Here is a 21,327-nt window from a genome sequence, read left to right as displayed (position 1 = left end):
AGATAATCCATCCACCTGACAGGTGTGGCATATCAAGAAGCTGATTCAACAGCACGATCATTACACAGGTGCACCTTGTGCTGGGACCAATAAAATGCCACTAAAATGTGCAGTTTTGTCACACAACACAATGCCACAGAGCTGTTGCCAGAAAATATGTTAATTTCTCTACCATAAGCTGCCTCCAATATAATTTTAGAGAATTTGGCAGTACGTCCAACCGGCTTCACAACCGCATACCACTTGAATGGCGTTGTGTGGGGGCGAGTGGTTTGCTGATGTCAACGTTGTGAAGAAAGTGCTCCGTGGTGGTGGGGTTGTGGTATGAGCAGGTATAAGCTACGAATAACAAACACAATTAAATTTTATCGAGATGGGATTCTGAGGCCCATTGTCATGCCATTTATCTGCCGCCATCACCCCATGCTTCAGCATGATAATGCACGGCCCCAAGGATCTGTACACAATTCCTGGAAGCTGAAAATGTCCCAGTTCTTCCATGGCCTGCATACTCACCTGACAGGTCACCCATTGAGCATGTTTGTGATGCTCTGGATCGACGTGTATGACAGCGTGTTCCAGTTCCTGCCAATATCCAGCAACTTTGCACATCCATTGAAGAGGAGTCGGACAACATTCCACAGGCCACAATCAGCAGCCAGATCAACTCTATGCGAAGGAGATGTGTCACGCTGCATGAGGACAATGGTGGTCACACCAGATACTGACTGGATTTCTTATCCTTGCCCCTACCTTTTTTTTTTATGGTATCTGTGACCAACAGATGCATATCTGTCTGTATTCCCAGTCGTTAAATCCATAGATTAGGGCCTAATTTATTTATTTCAGTTGACTGATTTCCTTACATGAACTGTAACTCAGTAAAATCTTTTAAATTGTTGCATGTTAAATTTATATTTTATTATGTGTGCTAAACAAAAAAACTAAATATATATACATTTTCCTTAAAGTTTATATATATTTTTAAGTACTAATGTTAGTATCTGCACTACAACAACAAAAAATGCTTAAATACATGTAACATTGTCCTTACAACATTCAATTTAAATTCCGTAGAATTCCATCAATTCCTTCTGGGGAGTGCCAATGGCTTCAAAGCCTCCCATTGGCCAATACATAGAAAATGCAATCGGGGGTCCATATACATCAATGGGGATGAAATTGTTTGTGGATAGCAAATATATTGTTATTATTTGACATTTTCAGATGGGAAAAAATATTTCAGTGGCAACTTAAACGACTAAAACCAAATAGAAAGTATGTAGAAAATTTGCTTAAAAACTGAAAAATTCCCCTCCCGTTTCATGACTGCGAAATGCGCGTTCCCGACAGCGGAAGTTGCAGACAGAGCCCGTCCGGCTGTGGTTTGGTGAACCGGTGAAAAAAGATAACCGTGGTGGAACGGAAAAATTGCTTTTACGTGGAATAAAACAGCTATATGTATGTATCTCGAGTTCTTCTTCCCCAATATTCAAAGGTATTTATGTTAGTTTTGGATTACGCCGTTTCGACTAGAACACATTGGTAACAGCTAGCTAGCAAGCTAAATTAGCTAGCTAAGCAACGTTAGCATGTTGTAAGTACCTGATAAACAGGCCAAGATTGTTAGCTAATCCTAACAACGCAGTTCTCTTTTCTACCACAAACTATCTGAGTATTACATATGAATACAAATATAGCCATAATACCAACCTTAATGAAAAGACCAGCCAACTAGCAGACTGAGGTAACGTTACCAATTAACTAACGTTATTTATTATGTTAATGTTTAACTCACTTCATGCTAACTAACTCGCAAACTTCGCTAGTAACGCTAACTATTACGCTAGTTGGTTTATTGGGGTTTACACTATTTGAAGCCCTCACATTGAACAGGACAGACATATAACAATGTCTACATGTTACCATGCTCTAAAAAATGTATTTTCTTACTCTTCCATAGATCCCTCTATCTGCCGCTCTCTCTTTGTAACTGCCTGAACAGCGAGTGTGTGTGTTCCGGACCAGGGTGACTGTGTGTGAAGAATACACTCTGTGTTTGCGAGGCCCTGTAGGTGACTCCTCCAGACCCCAGAGTGAGGATTGTGTGTGAGCCTCTCGCTCCATATGTGTGTGACAATGGGGGACATCAGTGATCTGGACAGACAGATAGAACAACTTAGGCGTTGTGAACTTATCAAGGAAAATGAAGTCAAAGCACTGTGTGCCAAGGCCAGGTAATTAAACACAAATGCCATATTACTATAAAATTTCTGATACTATCTAAATCTTCATCACTATCTTAATCGTTTGTGTTACAGGGAGATTCTGGTAGAGGAGAGTAACGTACAGAGGGTGGATTCTCCCGTTACTGTGAGTATTTTCAGAATAGAAGACACCTTGGTTACTTCGTAGATCTGCCTAGACTGCCATTATTTGCACTTCCCAATCTGAGCCCTCGTGTTACGTGTAATGTTGGATGGCTGAATACATTAAGGGAGAATGGAAACACTAGGCTTTAGAACCCCAGTTAACTGTAAAGTCTAGTTCATACTTGGTCTACATGTTTGTAGGCAATTAGAATGCGACCAGTGTCACTGGTCAAAACAACATTTGATTTATACTCAGGTGGAATGTCTGTAGACCGTCACTTTCCTTGTCGCACAGACGTGAAAAAAGTTTACTTCTCTGCGACTCGCAGTGTCTGTTGATGTGGTTACCGTACTGTCACAGCAACCAGACCAAATCCTCCTTTGATGATGATGCTGTTCTAAAAATTCTCAGAATGACCAACTTTTATTTTGTCACACTATGGCACTAAGCTATTTCTGTAAGCTCGCAATTACCTTGTAAATAATTAGGTTGGTTTACTTTCCTGTAATAATGGATCACAAGTAACTAAAGTTTAGACGTTGTCAGCTATACTCTGGTCATTATTTGAACTGGCTAGACAACGAACCAAAACATTGTTTAGAAAATAGCTTTTTAGTTGCATGGCTTGCTAGGTTGACATTTACTGAATTCATTTTTAAACGGATGGGTTTTATTGGTGATAAAATAAAGTATGCTATTTGGAGCACTGGGGTGCTGATGTCATGCAGAGACTGTTTTGTTTATACTTTTTCATAAGTATAAAGTTTGATGTCGGACGACGATAGAATGTTCATGATGTCGCTAAGACAATTGTCTGCAGACATGTCGATAGACAGACTGTAAACCTGACTTGATTGTAAATCGCCATATTGGCATTGTTGCATCATCGGTTGGAGAGTTTTGAAATTCCTGAATTTACTGAGATCTTGCATACCTAAATGAGCTTTACTTTGCTGGTGTCAAACCATTATGAAAGCATGATACATATTTTGAAAGCTGAGAAAGAGCCCTTTCAAATGATATGATGTAAATCAAATGGTAATCAGTCTAGAAAAAACACCTGTGAAAATGTGCCATACACTTTTTTTTCCAAACAACTGCAATTTACACTTCCTAATGAAGATAGAGAAACACTTAGAATATATTGAGTCTTCCTTGTTTTGTAAAGATTGACTGATATCCGAATAGTAATACCTTTTAACTGTGAATGAGTTACAGCTGTTTTAAAGACCCGTGGTATTTTTGTAGAATTTTATGGAATGTTCTGCAATCAGACACTTTCTTATTTGGATAGCATAGTAAATGCATATATGCACCAAAACATATTACAACTGTCATTTAGTCTTACATTTGATAAGAAAAGACTTTATATTACTTAAGGGAATACATGATCTCATTCCACCCTGAAAACAAAGTGCAAGTTACATCATGCTATCCTAACCATAACATTATATACAACTTTCATCTTTGGGATATTGTCATCAAAATTTTACTGGAATTACAAAATATAAGAATGAAGCATATAATAACAATTTGCTTTTACAACTTAAATTTCTTCTTACAAACATTCTACTAGGCATATAGCCTAACACACGAAGAGTCAAAAAGGGAACAAATGAAAAGCATGCAAGAAAGGGCAAATGACAAGTGACAATCTAAGCTATTGGGTGAAGACTAGGAGTCACTTCACTAGTACCTATGTATATCTATGTATCTGTCCTGCGAGTGTGTGATTGTCCCTCAGCACTGTTTGCAGCATGTTGTCCAGTCTCTTCAGCCCCTGCCTCTCCTTGTCTCTACTGTGGGTTCAACTATTGACTGCCTGGTGCACAGGTGACATGTCTATAGTGTTGTCCTCAACACAAAGGTCTGAGAGCTGACAGTGCACCACAGTGTCATATAGCGAGTGAGTGTTTAGAAGAAAAAAAAACATAGGCCTAATGGTACATAACAATAATCATTGACAGTTACCTTCCAGTCAAAAAGCTTGGCAGAGGCAGCTGTATTACGTGGTGGCTCAAACTTCCTCCTGCTCGTCCATTTTCAATCTCGTCCTCATCTTCCCCAAGTAATGATGACCCTTCAGCACATAAAAAATGGAACAATGAATGGAAGGGAGTTGTACAAGTTATCAAACGGCTTGCAAGGTGACAGTTACATTTTATTGTCCAAAGGTTTTGAGCAAACATGTAACATTTCATATCTGATTGTCCATAATCCTTAAATCTATTGATGCACCTGTGAGTCAATCTAACATAATACACAAATTCCCATCAAAATCATTCAGTTTAAGCTATATAAGATCCGTCTCAATCCACCGCATCTGCCTGTCGGCCTTCCACATCTACGGTGGAAAGTGGCAGAGCTACAGCGCTGTTTGTCAGAACAGGAGACATCCCATCTCTTCTCATGAAAACGTCTATAGCGTCCAAACGGGTTTGAAAAATGGAAAGTTAAGACTCTCAGGAGCACAGTGATGTTCACTGTTTTGCTCTACGACCACCAGAAGCCACACGGACTCGTCTGAAGTCAGTACTGCGCCGGTCTGTGCGGCGCAAGACCCTGAGACTGAGAGAAGAGAGAACACAGGATGGAGAGAGATAGAAAGCAGTTGCTTCGCGAGCCTGAAAATACATGATCTAAGGGATTGATAGTTGGTATTCAGCATTCATAAAAGTAGGCTATGTCTTTATTTACTTTGAAAAACTACTAAAATAGTGATTTTTGTCAGACCGCATAGGCAGCAGCTCTATATGAAATGATGACTTGGAATGAAATAATAAACTCATCAAATATTTTTATTAATGTAGATAAATGGTTAGTAAGCAGTAATGGGCAGTCATTACCGTCATGCGATTTTTATTAATTATTTTATTCTGTGTTACAGCATTCAACCCACATAATGCATTTAATGTAAAAAATAATAATAATAAACATTTAAAGTGATTTATTTAACTAAACTGACCTAAAAAAAAGAGCTAATCGCTCAGCACTGGCCAACAAAAAAGGGGTTAAAAATGTCCAAAGAACACAAATATTTCCTGAGCATATCTCCTATATATGACAGACACTTCAAAACCTTAGTCAAAAAATAAATCATAAGGAATGTCTGTTTTGCCATTTATGAATGTGTTATTCAATGCGTTTTAATGGGCTATAGTAGTGAAAGCCAAATTCAATATTTTCTGTTGCCTACAGGGGCCCTAAAATAAAATATCTAAATGATCCATGGTATGACCATCTTTAAACAAATCCATATGTTGGCTTAGTAGAACCTCCCTCGAAAGGTTTAGACTTCGCAATAACAAAGTTGGTGAGCTTAGAGCAAGGGGGCCTGTAACATACTTTGTTTCACAGAAACATGGCTCTCTCGGGATACTCTGTCAGAGCCGGTAAAGCCAGCAGGATTCTCAGTACATCACACAGACTGGAATAAATTTCTCTCCGGGACAGAAGGGTGTTTTTCATGATTAATGACTGGTGTAATTCTGGAAACATACAGGAACTCAAGTCCTTTTGTTCACCCGACCTAAAATACCTCTCAATTAAATGCAGACCATATTATCTCCCAAGAGAATTCGTCATCGCCACGGCCGTTTACATCCCACCTCAAGCTGTTACTTCGACGGCCCTCAAGGAACTTCACTGGACTTTATGCAAGCTGGAAACCACGTATCCTGAGCCTGCATTTATTGTAGCTGGGGATTTTAACAAAGCAAATCTGTGAACTCGGCTGTCGAAGTTCTGTCGACATATCAACTGTACTACTCACGCTACTAAGACTCTCGACCATTGCTATTCAAATTTCCGGAATGCTTACAGGGCCCTCCCCTGTCCGCCTTTCGGCAAATCTGACCACAACTCCATCTTTCTCCGTCCTATAGGCAGAAACTCAAACAGGAAGGACACATGCTTCTCACTATTCAGGAATCCACGCTTCAGGATTGTTTTGGTCACGTGGACTGGAATATGTTCCGGGCAGCTTGCGAAAATAATCAAGACCCATACACGAATACTGTGACTGAGTTTAGGAGGAAGTGTATAGGAGATGTGGTACCCGGTGTGACTATTAAAACCTACCCTAACCAGAGACCGTGGATAGATGGTAGCATTCGCGGGATGGAAATATGGAAGAATATATATAGTGTAGTTATTCACTCCGCAAGGAAATCAAACAGGCAAAACGTAAGTATTGAGACAAAGTGAAGTCTCAATTCAACGGCTCAAACGATACGTTTATTGACATAGCTCAGCATTCAACACCATAGTACCCTCCAAGCTCATCATTAAGCTCGAGGCCCTGGGTCTGAACCCTGCCCTGTGCAACTGGATCCTGGACTTCCTGACAGGCCGCCCCCAGGTGGTGAAGGTAGGAAACATCACCTCTACTCCGCTGATCCTCAACTCTGCGGCCCCACAAGGGTGCATGCTCAGCCCTCTCCTGTACTCCCTGTTCACCCATGACTGCATGGCCAAGCATGCCTCCAACTCAAAGTTTGCAGACCACACAACAGTAGTAGGCTTGATTACCAATGATGACGAAACAGCCTAAGGTGAGGGCTCTGGGAGTGTGGTGCCTGAAAAACAACCTATCACTCAACGTCAACAAAACAAAGGAGATGATCGTGGACTTCAGAGGGTGCACCCTCTGCTATCTACATCGACGGGACCGCAGTGGAGAACGTGGAAATCTTCAAGTTCCTTGGCGAACACATCACTGACAAACTGAAATGGACCACCTACACAGACAGTGTAGTGAAGAAGGTGAAACGGAGCCTCTTCAACCTCAGGAGGCTAAAGAAATTTGGCTTGTCAACTAAAACCCTCGAACTTTTACAGATGCACAATTGAAATCATCCTGTCCGGCTGTATCACAGCCTGGTATGGCAACTGCACCGCCCACAACCGCATGGCTCTCCAGGGGGTGGTGCGGTCTTCCTGATGCATTACCGGGGCAAGCTACCCGCTCTCCAGGACACCTACAGCACCCGATGTCACAGGATTGCCAAAAAGATCATCAAGGACAATAACCACCCAAGCCACTGCCTGTTCACCCCACTACCATCCAGAAGGGGAGGTCAGTGCAGGTGCGTCAAAGCTGAGACCGAGAGACTGAAAAACAGCTTATCTCAAGGCCATCAGACTGTTAAACAGCCATCACTAGCACATTAGAGGCTGCTGCCTATAGGCATAGACTATAAATCACTGGCCACTTTAAGGAATGGCACACTAGTCACTTTTAATAAGGTTTACATATCTGGCATTACTCATATATGTATATATTGTTTTCAATACCATTCTATGGTATCTCATTCACTTAATGTTTACATATCTTGTATTACTCATCTCATATGTATATGCTGTATTCTATACTATTCTACTGTATCTTAGTCGGTTCCGCTCTGACCTTGCTCGTCCATATATATATATATATATATATATAAACTGCTCAAAAAAATACTTAAACAACACAATGTAACTCCAAGTCAATCACACTTCTGTGAAATCAAACTGTCCACTTAGGAAGCAACACTGATTGACAATAAATTTCACATGCTGTTGTGCAAATGGAATAGACAACAGGTGGAAATTATAGGCAATTAGCAAGACACCCCCAATAAAGGAGTGGTTCTGCAGGTGGGTTATTTTCTGTAGTGTTTCTTTCTGTAGTGTCAATCTTGTTGCCTTTGAACACTGTCATCCACAACGGTGAGCTCTGCCCTGCACATCCAGTAATCCTGTATTCTCCTTGGACAGTTGTTTTCCTGTGCGGGCTATCCTATCAGTGTTGTTTCTTTCAACTCTATCATTGTTTGGTCAGCTGCAGCTTCTCTTTTGATCTGCTCCATTCTCTCAGAAGACACAGGAAGTGATGCTACGATCATGTCGACGTAGGCCTGAATCTGTGTGTTTCTGTGTTTCAAAGCTCTCTTTCTTGTCGACTGCTTGAGAAAGAGTGTCGGCGGCGAACAAACTTTCCCGGGGTATAGATCGTCTTCACATTATACTTTTGCTGTCTGGTCAACATTCTTTGGATTCTCATTGGACAATCATTCAGTGGCTTAGACATGATTGACACCAATGGTTTGTGGTCGTGTCTACTTTGAAGTCTCCCAAGCCAAACTGACGCGTCTGCAGAAATCCTTGTGCTTTTCTCTGGATCGTAGAACTTGATCACGGGCTCTTCTGTGATTGTCTTTGTTTTTCAAGCAGTTTTCCTGTTCATGGGACCATTCCCATTCATTTTTCTGTTCCAGAAAACATCTGAGTGGAGCGGACTTTGCTAACAGTTGCGGAATGAACTTTGCAATGTAGGTGATCATGCCCATGAAGCGTCTCATGTCGTCCTTTTTCTTCGGGCGCTCCATGTTGTTGATGGCTAATGTTTTCCTCAGGTCTGGTTTGACTCCATCCTTTGAAAGTACGTCTCCCACGAAGGTAAGTGTTTTCACATCAAACTCGCATTTGTCCTTGTTTAGTTTTAGGTTGACTTTCCGTGTCAGGTCCAGCACTTGTCTCACTCTCACGTCGTGTTCTTCTTTTGTGGACCCCCAGACGATGATGTCATCCATCATGGTCTCCACTCCTGGAATGTGCTCGAAGATCATGTGGATTGTCTTGTGGTAGACCTCTGACGCTGAGAGAATCCCATATGGTAGATGAAGAAATCTGTACCTGCCCTCAGGTGTGTTGAATGTGCATAGCCTTGAGCTTGCATCGTCGAGCTTCATTTGCCAGAATCCTGATGAGGCATCCAGCTTACTGAACCACTTTGCTCCAGCAAACTGCGACATTCTCTTCTCTTGTTGGCAACTTGAAATGCTCTCTCTTTCTTTGTTGAGATCTCTTGGGTCTAGACATCCTGAGATCGCTGTTCTTTTTCACCACCACAACCAGTGAGCTTACCCAGTCTGTAGGTTCGTCCATTTTTGTGTCCGAGTTCCTCCTTGAGCTTTTTCCTCAGTGCAAAATGGAACTTTTCTGCATGCATGCACAACTGGAGTAATTTTGTCATAAGTACGTATTTTGTGTTCTCCTGGTAAACATCCAAGACCCTCAAACACGTCCTCATACTCGGCCAGTAGCGATTCTTGGTCATTTTCAGTCTGTAATGTCAATACATACACTCTTTTCAACAAATTGAGCTTTTCACATGCATTGATTCCTAGAATAGAATGTACACTTTTCCACGATCAGCAGCTGTGCTTTGAACTGTTTTCCTTTGTGCTGTAAAGTTCCTATGCAGCTTTCTTTGACTGGTACGTTCTCCCCAGTATAACCAGTAACCTTCATTTTCACCAGATGTATTTTGCTCTTCACCTTCAGTGTTTTGTAGTCATCCAGTAACAATAGGTTTACCTGTGCTCCAGTATCAAGCTTGAATGGTATTATAGTTTCACTCACAGTGAATGGCACAATCCATTCAGCTTTTACTGCGTTGCCTATTTCCACAGACTCAACAAAGATTTCTTCAATCTCCTTGACTGTGTGAACCATTTTCTTTGTAGCCTCAGCTTTGCAGCATTTTGTAAAATGATTATTTTTCCCACTGTTACATGATTTGCCATATGCAGGGCAATTTTTTTGCTTGTGGATAAATCCACATTTTCCACATGTAGTGTTTTGATTTCCCTCTTTTGCTTGTTTTTTGTTTTGTAAGGTGTTTGTGTGTGTGTGTGGTGCTCCTCTCTTTTTATTGCATGCACTGATGTCTCATCCCTGTGCAGCTCTTTAGCTTGTGCTCTGGTGGTTTCGGCTGCTGGACACACATTCACTGCTTTATAAGTATGCCACAGACAGGAAAGTCTTTCACTAGTGAGTCTTTCAGTTTTTCAAATTCACACGTTTTGCTCAGTGTGTTCAGCTCAGCCAAATACGGGTCAAAACTGACACCCTGTTTCTGATCATGAGAGAAACTTGTATCTCTCAAACGTGACGTTCTGGCATGGTACAAAGTACTCCTCAAATTTAGCACAGTCAATGTCAAGTTTGCCTCGTCTTGCTGAAAGCTATTGTAAATGTCCAATTCATCCTCTCCAATAACATGCAGAAAAATGGAAGCCTTCCATTTGTCATCTCCCCCTGCTCCACTGGCTGCTAGGTAGAAATTGAATCTCTGCTTGAAATGTTTCCAACTGTCAGCTAGATTTCCTGTTAACTGTGTAGAAGGACTAGGCCTATCCATGACGGAGAACAGGAACAGTGTCAATTTCTCTTACTTCAGTATGTTGCTCATCAACTTGCTCGTCAACAGATTCCAATGCAGCCTCGCTCTCGCTACTGTCACTCTTGCTGCTGTGGCTCGTTGTCCTCGCTCTTGCAAGCTAGCATCTTCGACTACTCACGTCACTTCACTTGTGGTAGAATGTTCAATTTTCATCACGGAAATTTGTGGAGTACTGCTTTCTTTTCTCTTTGTCTCGTCATAGCGACTACCGATTTGACACCATGTTATGTTTGTTCCTTGTATAATGACAAACCGGGGCGTAGGTTTAACTACTTTTAATGAACATGTACTTAAGCTAAACTCCTTGTTTAGCCATGCAACTCATTCTTCAACCCCCCCCCCCCGTAGTCTAAATGTTATTAACACATAACGGGTAGTATCATATGAAACGGCACTATGGTGTTCTAAAATGTTGGTATCCATAAGTATCATGATGTTTTGGTACCGTGGTACCAGTATACCATGCATCACTTCTTCATATTTAACTTAATCATTAGCCAGTTTGTGTTATCTAGGTCTAGCTCATACCTAATGACAAATGCTCTTCAAAGTGTCAGGAGTATTTTAGTTTGTAGTTATCAATGAAAATATTTACATAAAGACAAGTTGAGCTCAATCAAGTAGGCTGGCTAGCTAGTTATTAACTACTTTGCCTCATTTTTGGCTGATTTGTCTACTCAGCTTGTTGTCAATTTCATTTCACCGACTCATCAACTGAAAAAATACTCTAAAGTGTACATGTCATTACATCAAAATTAATTGTATACCGTTTCATTCCTTAATATTGTTGTCCTGATCTCAATCCAGTAGAGGCGAGGAAATTCCCAGTGGCAGCATTCACTTGCAGTCTCTGTGCCAAAACTCACAATCTGCTAACTCCTACCAATGCAATGACACATCGGCGCTACCATGGCAATTCAAGATAGCGCTACCCTTACCTCCTAATAAACGTTGTTAAAGGTCAAAATACAAAAAATATGGATTTTTCTATGTTACAAGCACATGTTTAGTATTAGTGGATTAAATACATTTTTGCTCAGCTTTACTTCCTGAATTGTTTCCCTTTAATTCCCTACAATTCTCCTTTTCTATCACAGGTGTGTGGGGATATCCATGGACAGTTTTATGACCTGAAGGAGTTGTTTAGAGTAAGTTGTCTCCTTTTGTCTGCATTTCATCTGTATGATTTCTGAGTGCTGCTCTGTGCGGTGTGTGTGTACAGTTCCAAACTCAACATATGCACCATTTTTCTTCATAATGCCATAAACTCGATGTAATTTACATACATGTTATATTCTACTGTGCCCTTTTTGCTGTGTCATTATTTAACACTTCAATTACGTGTGTGCAAGGTTGGGGGTGATGTTCCAGAGACAAACTATCTCTTCATGGGTGACTTTGTGGACCGAGGCTTCTACAGTGTGGAGACGTTCCTGCTGCTGCTAGCTCTCAAGGTACTCGAGAGAAGCCAAATCAAAGCTATTCAATTATTTGTATTCTTCTGACTCTCTTTTACCGCCTCTGTAGTAGTGTTTCTAATGCTATGCAAGGTGGGCGTTAATTCAATTTAAACTTATGTAAATTCAGGAAATGCAATGATTGGACATTTTTGTGTACTTCTTCATTATACTGTGCGATGTGTGCCCTTTGTGTCTAGCCCTACTACTAACCTAAGCTCTCTATAGGTCAAAGTTGGACCTATCACCCCTCTCATTTGCTTTTTAGCCAGTAGGGTCCCTCTGAAGGACCCATTCTAACACGTAACTTACCCCCTCCTCCTCCCACAGGTGCGGTATCCAGACAGGATCACTCTGATCCGAGGGAACCATGAGTCACGGCAGATCACACAGGTCTACGGCTTCTATGACGAGTGCCTCCGCAAGTACGGCTCGGTCACTGTTTGGAGATACTGCACCGAGATCTTTGATTACCTGTCCCTCTCTGCCATCATCGACGGCAAGGTGCGCTCCCCGGCCCCTTCAGTCATATTTCTCTGCTTCTCTCTGATTGTTATTTGTGCCATCTTACCAACTCCTATGGTCATGCCCAAGTAGGGACGTGACAATGAACATAGGAGTTGACAATTCAGAACAAATAGATCTGGGACCAGGCTAGATTGTTATGGTTAGATGGCTAAATAGCTCACTAAATAGCTAGCTCTCACTGAAACAACATGACTCGTTACAATCTCCCCTCTTTATATCTTTCCTGCTAGCTCTAGTTTTCCTCTGTAATTGTTAACTCTGTAATTAATGCAAGTAACGATCGCAATTGCACTCATCGGTTCAAACATGTTTTGCTGCTGTATGAGGAAGAATGTTTTTAAAGAAACCTGTTTCTGGAGTTGGATTGTGTAAGGCCTTAACTAGACTGAACAACAATATAAACACAACATGCAACAATTTTTAATATTTACAGTTTATATAAGAAAGTCAGTCAATTGAAATAAATAAATTAAGCCCTAATCTATGGATTTCACATGATTGGGAATACAGATATGCATCTGCTCACAGAAACCCTGGAAAAAATCAAATTGCCTCATGCAGTGCAACACCTCCTTCGCATAGAGTTGATCAGGCTGTTGATTGTGGCCTGTGAAATGTCTGACTCTTCTTCAATGGCTATGTGAAGTTGTTGGATATTGCCAGGAACTGGAACACGCTGTCATACACGTTGATCCAGAGCATCCCACAGATGCTCAATGGGTGCCATCTCTGAGTGTGCAGACTATGGAAGAACTGGGATATTTTCAGCTTCCAGGAATTGTGTACAGGTCCTTGCGACATGGGGCCGTGCAATTTCAGGTGATGACTGCGGATGAATGGCACAACAATGGGCCTCTGTGCATTCAAATTGCCTTTGATTAAACAAAATGCTATTGTGTTCGTTGTCCATAGCTTATGCCTGCCTATACCATAACCCTACCGCCACCATGGGGCACTCTGTTCAAAATGTTGATGTCGGCAAACTGCTCGCCACACGACGGCATACATGGGGTCGGCAGTTGTGAGGCCTGTTAGATGTATTGCCAAATTCTCTAGATGTTGATGGCTTATGGGAGAGAAATTAACATTCAATTCTCTGGCAACTGCTCTGGTGGACATTCCTGCAGTCAGCATGTCAATTGCACAGTCCCTCAACTTGACATCTGTGGGATTGTGTTGTGTGACACAACTGCACATTTTAGGGTGGCCTTTTATCGTCCCCACCACAAGGTGCACCTACCTGTCTAATGATCATGCGGTTTATTCGGCTTCTTAATCCGTCCACCTGACAGGTGTGGCGCATCATCTTGGCAAAGGAGAAATGCTCACTAAAGTTGTGCACAAAACTTGAGAGAAATAAGCTTTTTGTACGTATGAAAAATGTCATGGGTCTTTTATTTCAGCTCATGAAACATGGGACCAACCCTTTACATGTTGTTTATTTTCTCTTTGTGTAGATATTCTGTGTGCACGGCGGCCTTTCTCCATCTATTCAAACTCTGGACCAAATCAGAACTATCGACAGGAAGCAGGAAGTGCCTCACGACGGCCCCATGTGTGACCTGCTGTGGTCTGACCCAGAAGGTAAGATACTGGTACTGTCCAGAAACAACCCCCTAAATAAACTTCTGCCCCAAAAACGTGTAGCTGTAAGCAAGATGGTGAAGATTCCTCCAAGTCATCCTGTCACACATTGTAGCATCTATGCCCCAACGAAAAGGAATGAGATGACTCCAGTAGCAACCAGAATGTCTCTCTGCTCCTCTCTCTCCCAGACACCACAGGGTGGGGTGTGAGCCCTAGGGGGGCGGGCTACCTGTTTGGCAGTGACGTGGTGGCCCAGTTCAACGCAGCCAACGACATCCACATGATCTGCAGGGCCCACCAGCTGGTCATGGAGGGATACAAGTGGCACTTCAATGAGACCGTGCTCACTGTGTGGTCTGCACCCAACTACTGCTACAGGTCTGTGTCCTGTCTCCATCTTTTTCTTGCTCGCTTGTCTCGTTTTCTTCTCCCGTCCTATATATTCTGTATTTGAACTGCTGAGTGTTTGGCCAAACTCTGCTGTGTATGCATGTGCTTTGTTAGCTTATAACAATGTTTAGGTCGCAATAGCAACCACCTCTCTCTCCTGCCCCCTTCTGTCTCTCTCTCTCTCTGTGACAAACAGATGTGGTAATGTGGCGGCCATCTTGGAGCTGGATGAGCACCTGCAGAGGGAGTTCATCATATTTGAAGCCGCTCCGCAGGAAACCAGGGGCATTCCCTCCAAAAAGCCAGTGGCAGACTACTTCCTGTGACCTCTCACCCTGGAGGGAATATGGCGCCTTTGGTCGCGTTCCCCTGCTTAGACGTTGCGTGCATCAACCAATGGTTACGTGCCACGTCATCGACTGTCGTCAATTGCTATAACTTGATGCGTCGTTTGCTATAACTTGATGTGGTTAGCTGATACTTAAAATACCTATCCAGGGGTTGTAAGATCTGGCATGCGTCAGCAATGCCTGGGCAGAGGAACGCGCCCTTTATGTTAGGATGGATTCTAGTGTCTTGAATCTCTTCAGTTCTGTTTCAAACTGACCCCTAGACCAGGGGTAGACAACCCTGTTCCTGGAGTGCCGCAGGTACTGTACAATTGTCTCAAAGAGCCACACTGAGCTACTAAGCTTATTGTTCAGTGATTGCCTAAATTCAACACACTTGGTCTTCCAGGTCAGTTTAATCAAAAACAGGAAGTGTCTGCCGCACTCCAGGACCAGGGTTGCATACCCCACTCTAGACACTTCTTGATTCCCCACTGGAGAAATGAAAGCGCTGTGTTGGTGTGAGCAATATGGCAGAAACTCTACCTAGCCCTCTATCTACCGTATCAGAGGATGAGGTAGAGCTATTACCATACTGCTGATACTGTCCAGACCTTGGTCGGAAGATCATGAAGTATTTAGTTGTGGCCGCTTTGGGTCCGTTTGAAACTGTGCCCATGACTGTTGTTATTTCAGCTCTATAAAATGGCCATCACGGAGTTCTCCTTTTTCTTCCTCCCTTCCTATTAACTTCTCTTATCCCCTCTTGCCGCCATTGAGTTGTTTGGTATTTGTCATTCCCCCTAATCTTGTAGTATTTTTACATTTGAAAATGGGAACATTGTCCTACAGATGTCGGGATACTTGAAAGGAGATGAGAATATTTTAATCTGCAGATATAGGAAATTAACCCCATTTCTGGGTTGAATTTTCCATATGCATAATTTCTTACACATTTTTCTTTTCTTAGATTTTTGTATAACTGTTGTGTAAAGGATGAACTGCAAAAATGATTTTTGCTCCAGTTTGCTATTTCAGTTTACTGTTTGCTTGTGTTTTGTCTCCAACTCAGTTTTCAAAAACATTGTTCTCAATGCTACTCAGCATGCACCTACACTCAAACTAAAATAAAGTAACTGGTTAAATGGGATCACTACACACAACTGTTTATTTTTTTTCTCTCTACCCTGTTGATGCCTATTGATCCACAAATCTCTGTAGGGTTCACTGTTGACTTTTGATATTGTGAAAATAAAATCTTTTTGTATCAATCTCCTTTATCTGCTGGAGGTTTCAAGTTCTGTTTATTTAGCCAGTTGATGCATGGATTGAAGAAAAAAACAGTTTTTGACCTACTTCAATTATGTATCCAGACATGATATACTGTTGGGTGTTGTTCCCAACAAATCCTAATAGCAATATTACAGAATGCATGAAATTAGTAAGTGTGGTGATTGTAGATAACATTTTAGTAATTTAGCAGGCACACTTGTCCAGCGTGACTGCTATATATTTCCACATATATGTTTATATATTTAAATATGTGGAAATTCAGAGAAACATTCAGAGAGAGCTAATGAGCAGATGGGCTCCTGCATTTTCAGCATGTTTTTACAGAAAGATGGATTAAGAGCTAGATAGTTTTGTTTTTCTGCAAGGACATATACAGGATTCTACCCTCCACAACATAACCTTCAATCCAAATCAAAACTCCAAACCTGCAACCTTATTTTGGACAGAATTGCCTGGAAGGATTCCTACTACCAAAGATTATTTCCTAGGTATATACAACGAATGCGCTGGCAAACTAACTACCAGCAAAATAAACACAAGAAACCTGAAAAAACCATCTAACCTGGAACTGAGTAATTTTTAGTCTGAAGTTACTTTTAAAGCCAAGAAGAAAAATAAATATGAATTATATATTTTACTTTATAAGGACAATGCGAAGTTAAGGCTACCAAGCTTGCTAGGACAGATCAGATCAATTAGCACAAGTGTGAAGTGAGAGGTGTCAAAGCCCTTGAGCCCAACAATGGCAGGAGAGTTTCACAGCCTCCCCCACCCAAATGCAGAGGCCTTTGAAGCCCCCCCATCTGTGCAGAGGTCCTTACAATACAGTATCCCCTGGATTTACCTCTATTTTGAACTGATATGCTGCAAGGACACTTCAATTGTTAATTACATCAAACTATTTTGTTGCTTTGATCACATCAGAAAATATCCTCCCCGCAATCTCCAAAATACAACAGCCGCAGGACAACTTTGTTTGGAAGTCATAAAGGACGATTCGCCAACACTAAAGAGATATAGCTAGCTAACGTCCTCCTTTTCCACGTGGAAAAAAACAGTGGACAAAGACTTGCTAGCTGGGAATTTCTACAAGGAACCCGAAAAATCTTCTCCCAAGTGGGGTTGACACCTACTCCCGTTGCCTGCTACACTGCTGCTTGGATTCCACCTGGCGATCTGTTCACCGTCTGCCCTAGCCTGTCTGGGTACCTGTGCCCTCCCCCTGTCTGGTACAGGTACCCCCGCCACACTCCCCCCTTTCTCCCAAGCTTTCACTCGCCTCCAGCACATGCACTGTTGGGGCGAGTGACTCTTTGCTAGCCCCAAGTTATATATTTTGTCTTGTGCTTTAAGCTATTTGCCTCATGACTCCTGTGTGCTTGATTGACTATGAACTTCCTTGTTTACCCAACCGTGGGACAGACTACTTTTGTTTCCACACTCGGTACGCCAACTTTGTACTCATGTTACCTGATGAAATTGCTGTACAATATGATCTTGTTGCCATCCACATTCCACATTCAAATGTCATAAATCAACACTACAGAGCTCTCCCTGTCCTCTGCCGTGCCCTGATTGTATTACTGCTGATGATATCTGGAAATGTGCATGTACACCCTGGTGCATCTACTGTTGCTAGCCCTAATTCTCACTTGTGCTCTGGCAATCTTTACCAAGGAACACCTTCAGTGCTTTCTTGTCTCCACAAATTCTTTCTCCAGACAATTTGATTTGCTGTTTTTAAGCATTCAACTTTCAAATAGCTCTTGACTGTTTCTGGGTATTATCGTCCTCCATCAGCACCGGCCTGTCCTCTAATTGCCCTAAGCGCTCTCCTGGACCCTTACACTAAGTCTGAATGTGTCCTGTTAGGTGACCTAACCTGGGACATGCTTAAACCACCTGGCCAAGTCCTAAAGCAATGGAAAGGCTAATCTCGTTGATGTTATCCTCACAAAGAATCCTGATAGGTATCAGTCTGGTGTTTTCTGTAATGTCCTTAGTGATCACAATATTTACAGCCTGTTTTCGTAATGGCTGCTCAGTGAAACGACCTGTCCTGATTTGTCATGAATGCCTGCTAAAAAACTTTAATGAGCAAGCCTTCCTTCATGACCTGGTCTCTGTAAATTGATGTAGAAACAGCTTTATCCCCTCTGTCGAAGACGCCTGGACCTCCTTTTTTTATATTTTCAGTCGTACTGTTCATGTCCATTACATGAAATCCAATCCAATCCAATCCAATCCGAAATCCAATAAAAATGTATTCAAATTACAGGTTGTAATGCAACAAAATAGGGAAAATGCCAAGGGAGATGAATACTTTTGCAAGGCACTGTACTCCACCTCAAGAATACCATTTGGCGAAAGGCTCGGCACACCCATAGTTAGGCTGACTGGCTCTCGTTCAGGCAAATGAGAAATAAGTGCACTCAGGCTATCCGGAAGACCAAAATTAGTTACTTTAAGGAGCAGTTCTCTCTCTGTTGGTCTAACCCCAAGAAGTTATGGAACACGGTTAAAGACCTGGAGAATAAACCCTCCTCTTTCCAGCTACCCATGTCCCTTAATGTCGATAATGTGGTTGTTACTGACAAGGAGCACATGGCTGAGCTCTTTAATCACCATTTCATTAAGTCAGGCATCATATTTGACTCAGCCATGCCTCCTTGTCCGTCCAGCATTTCCTCATCTTCCACCCCTTCTAATGTGACTATCCTTGATGCTGCTCCTCTTTTTCCCCTGCCCCGCTACAAAGTTTCTCCATGCAGGCAGTCACTGAGTCCGAGGTGCTAAAGGAGCTCCTTAAACTTGACCCCAAAAAAACACCTGGGTCAGATGGTTTATACCCTTTCTTTTTTAAGGTTGCTGCCCCTATCATCACCAAGCCTATCTCTGACCTTTTTAACATCTCTCTCCTCTCTGGGGAAGTTCCCATTGCTTGGAAAGCAGCCACGGTGCGTCCTTTATTTAAAGGGGAGATCAAGTTGAGCCTAACTGTTATAGGCCAATTTCTATTTTCCCTGTTTATCAACAGTGTTGGAAAAACTTGTCAATGATCAACTGACTGGCTTTCTTGATGTCTATAGTATTCTCCCCTCCGGATTTTGTGTTAAACGCTCTGCAACAAAGCTTTCTCTGCCCTTAACCTTGTTCTGATCACCACCAAAACAAAGGTCATGTGGTTTGGTAAGAAGAATGCCCCTTTCCCCACTGGTGTGATTACTACCTCTGAGGGTTTACAACTTGAGGTAGACACCTCATACAAGTACTTGGGAGTTTGACTAGACAGTACACTGTCCTTCTGTCAGCACATGTCAAAGCTGCAGGCTAAGGTTAAATCTAGACTTGGTTTCCTCTATTTTAATTGCTTATTTTTCACCCAGCTGCCAAAGTAACCCTGATTTAGGGGACCATCCTATCCATGTTAGATTACAGTCGCTCGTCTTTCAGTTCGTTGTATCTAGTGACTGGAATGAGCGGCAAAAAAACACTCAAACTGGACAGTTTCATCTCCATCTCTTCATTCAAAGACTCAAACATGGACACTCTTACTAACAGTTGTGGCTACTTTGCATGATGTATTGTTGTCTCTACCTTCTTGCCCTTTGTGCTGTTGTCTCTGCCCAATAATGTTTGTACCATGTTTTGTGCTGCTACCATGTTATGCTGCTGCCATGTTGTGTTGCTTCCATGTTGTTGTCATGTGTTGCTGCCATGCTGTTGTTGTCTTAGGTCTCTCTTTATGTGGTGTCTCTTGTGATATGTGTTTTGTCCTATATTTTTAATCCCAGCCCCTGTCCCCGCAGGAGGCCTTTTGCCTTTTCGCAAGCCGTCATTGTAAATAAGGATCTGTTCGTGACTGACTTGCAGAGTTAAATACATCCCAAATACATTTTGACAGCATGCTATGGTAGTTAGTCAAATATAATCCAACATATTTTTCATAAATACTGTGCATTGGGAAAGTATCCAGACTACGTTTTCTAAAATGGATTACATTTTTGAGAAATGTTTGCAAAATAAAATAGAAATACTTAATTTACATAAGTGTTCAGACCCTTTGCTATGAGACTCTAAATTTACGTCAGGTGCATCCTGTTACAATTGATCATCGTTGAGATGTTTCTACAACTTGATTGGAGTCCACCTGTGGTAAATTAAATTAATTGGACATGATTTGGAAAGGCACACACAGTGGATGTCAGAGCAAAAACCAAGCCATGAGTTCGAAGGAATTGTCCGTAGAGCTCCGAGACAGGATTGTGTCTAGGTACAGATCTGGGGAAGGGTACCAAAAAATGTCTGTGGCAATGAAGGTCCCCAAGAACACAGTGGCCTCCTTCATTCTTAAATGGAAGACTCTTCCTAGAGTCAACCAAACTGAGCAATCGGGGGAGAAGTGCCTTGATCAGGGAGGTGACCAAGAACTCGATGGTCACTCAGACAGTGCTCCAGAGTTCCTCTGTGGAGATGGGAGAACCTTCCAGAAGGACAACCATGTTGTCCAACCAGCACTCCACCAATCAGGCCATTATGGTAGAGCGGCCAGATGGAAGCCACTCCTCAGTAAAATGCAAGCTCGCTTGGATTAAAGGACTCTCAGACCATGAGAAACAAGATTCTCTTGTCTGATGAAACCAAGATTGAACTCTTTGTCTGAATGCCAAGTCTCACGTCTGAAGGAAACCTAGCACCATCTCTATGGTGAAGCATGGTGGTGGTAGCATCATGCTGTGTTTTTCTTTTTCAGTGGCAGGGACTGGGAGACTAGTCAGGATCGAGGGAAAGACGAACGGAGCAATGTACAGAGAGCCTCTGCGCTCCAGTGCGCTCAGGACCTCAGACTGGGGTGAAGGTTCACCTTCCAACAGGACAACGACCCTAAGCACACAGCCAAGACAATGTAGGAGTGGCTTTGCGACACCTCTGAATGTCCTTGAATAGCCCAGCCAGAACCCGGACCTGAACCCAATCGAACATCTCTGGAAAGACCTGAAAATAACTGTGCAGTGACGCTCCCCTTCCAACCTGACAGAGCTTGAGAGGATCTACAGAGAATGGGAGAAACTCCCCAAATAAAGGTGTGCCAAGCTTGTAGAATCATACTCAAGAAGACTCAATGCTGTCATCGCTGCCAAAG

General features: G+C 42.2%; 1 protein-coding gene across 3 annotated transcripts; it reads left to right on the top strand.

The window, feature by feature from the left end:
- Positions 1-1,325: 1,325 nt before the first annotated feature.
- On the top strand, positions 1,326-16,171 carry LOC139420986 (serine/threonine-protein phosphatase 4 catalytic subunit B). 3 transcript variants are annotated; one of them, XM_071171436.1, is made up of 9 exons: positions 1,326-1,461; positions 1,964-2,237; positions 2,322-2,373; positions 11,698-11,748; positions 11,953-12,054; positions 12,388-12,561; positions 14,043-14,169; positions 14,361-14,550; positions 14,759-16,171. In XM_071171436.1, the coding sequence occupies exons 2-9, from the start codon at positions 2,128-2,130 to the stop codon at positions 14,886-14,888; spliced, it is 936 nt and encodes a 311-aa protein (XP_071027537.1). In that variant the 5' UTR covers positions 1,326-1,461; positions 1,964-2,127; the 3' UTR covers positions 14,889-16,171. The 3 variants fall into 3 exon arrangements, with proteins under 3 accessions (XP_071027537.1, XP_071027538.1, XP_071027539.1); XM_071171437.1 differs by having other exon boundaries at positions 1,328-1,498; XM_071171438.1 differs by having other exon boundaries at positions 1,362-1,747.
- The last annotated feature ends 5,156 nt before the right edge of the window (positions 16,172-21,327 follow it).

This window comes from Oncorhynchus clarkii, chromosome 12 (genome assembly GCF_045791955.1).
Source record: "Oncorhynchus clarkii lewisi isolate Uvic-CL-2024 chromosome 12, UVic_Ocla_1.0, whole genome shotgun sequence".
NCBI classification, from domain to species: domain Eukaryota; kingdom Metazoa; phylum Chordata; class Actinopteri; order Salmoniformes; family Salmonidae; genus Oncorhynchus; species Oncorhynchus clarkii.
Note: the sequence above shows the minus strand (reverse complement) of the source record. Positions and strands in the feature narration are given on the sequence as shown.

Bases quoted from the DNA above. Each gene is read 5' to 3' on its own strand.
- LOC139420986 (XM_071171436.1), top strand. From the start codon at position 2,128: ATGTGTGTGACAATGGGGGACATCAGTGATCTGGACAGACAGATAGAA. The intron at 2,374-11,697 runs GTGAGTATTTTC...TTTCTATCACAG, and splicing joins GGGTGGATTCTCCCGTTACT to GTGTGTGGGGATATCCATGG. The intron at 11,749-11,952 runs GTAAGTTGTCTC...CGTGTGTGCAAG, and splicing joins ACCTGAAGGAGTTGTTTAGA to GTTGGGGGTGATGTTCCAGA.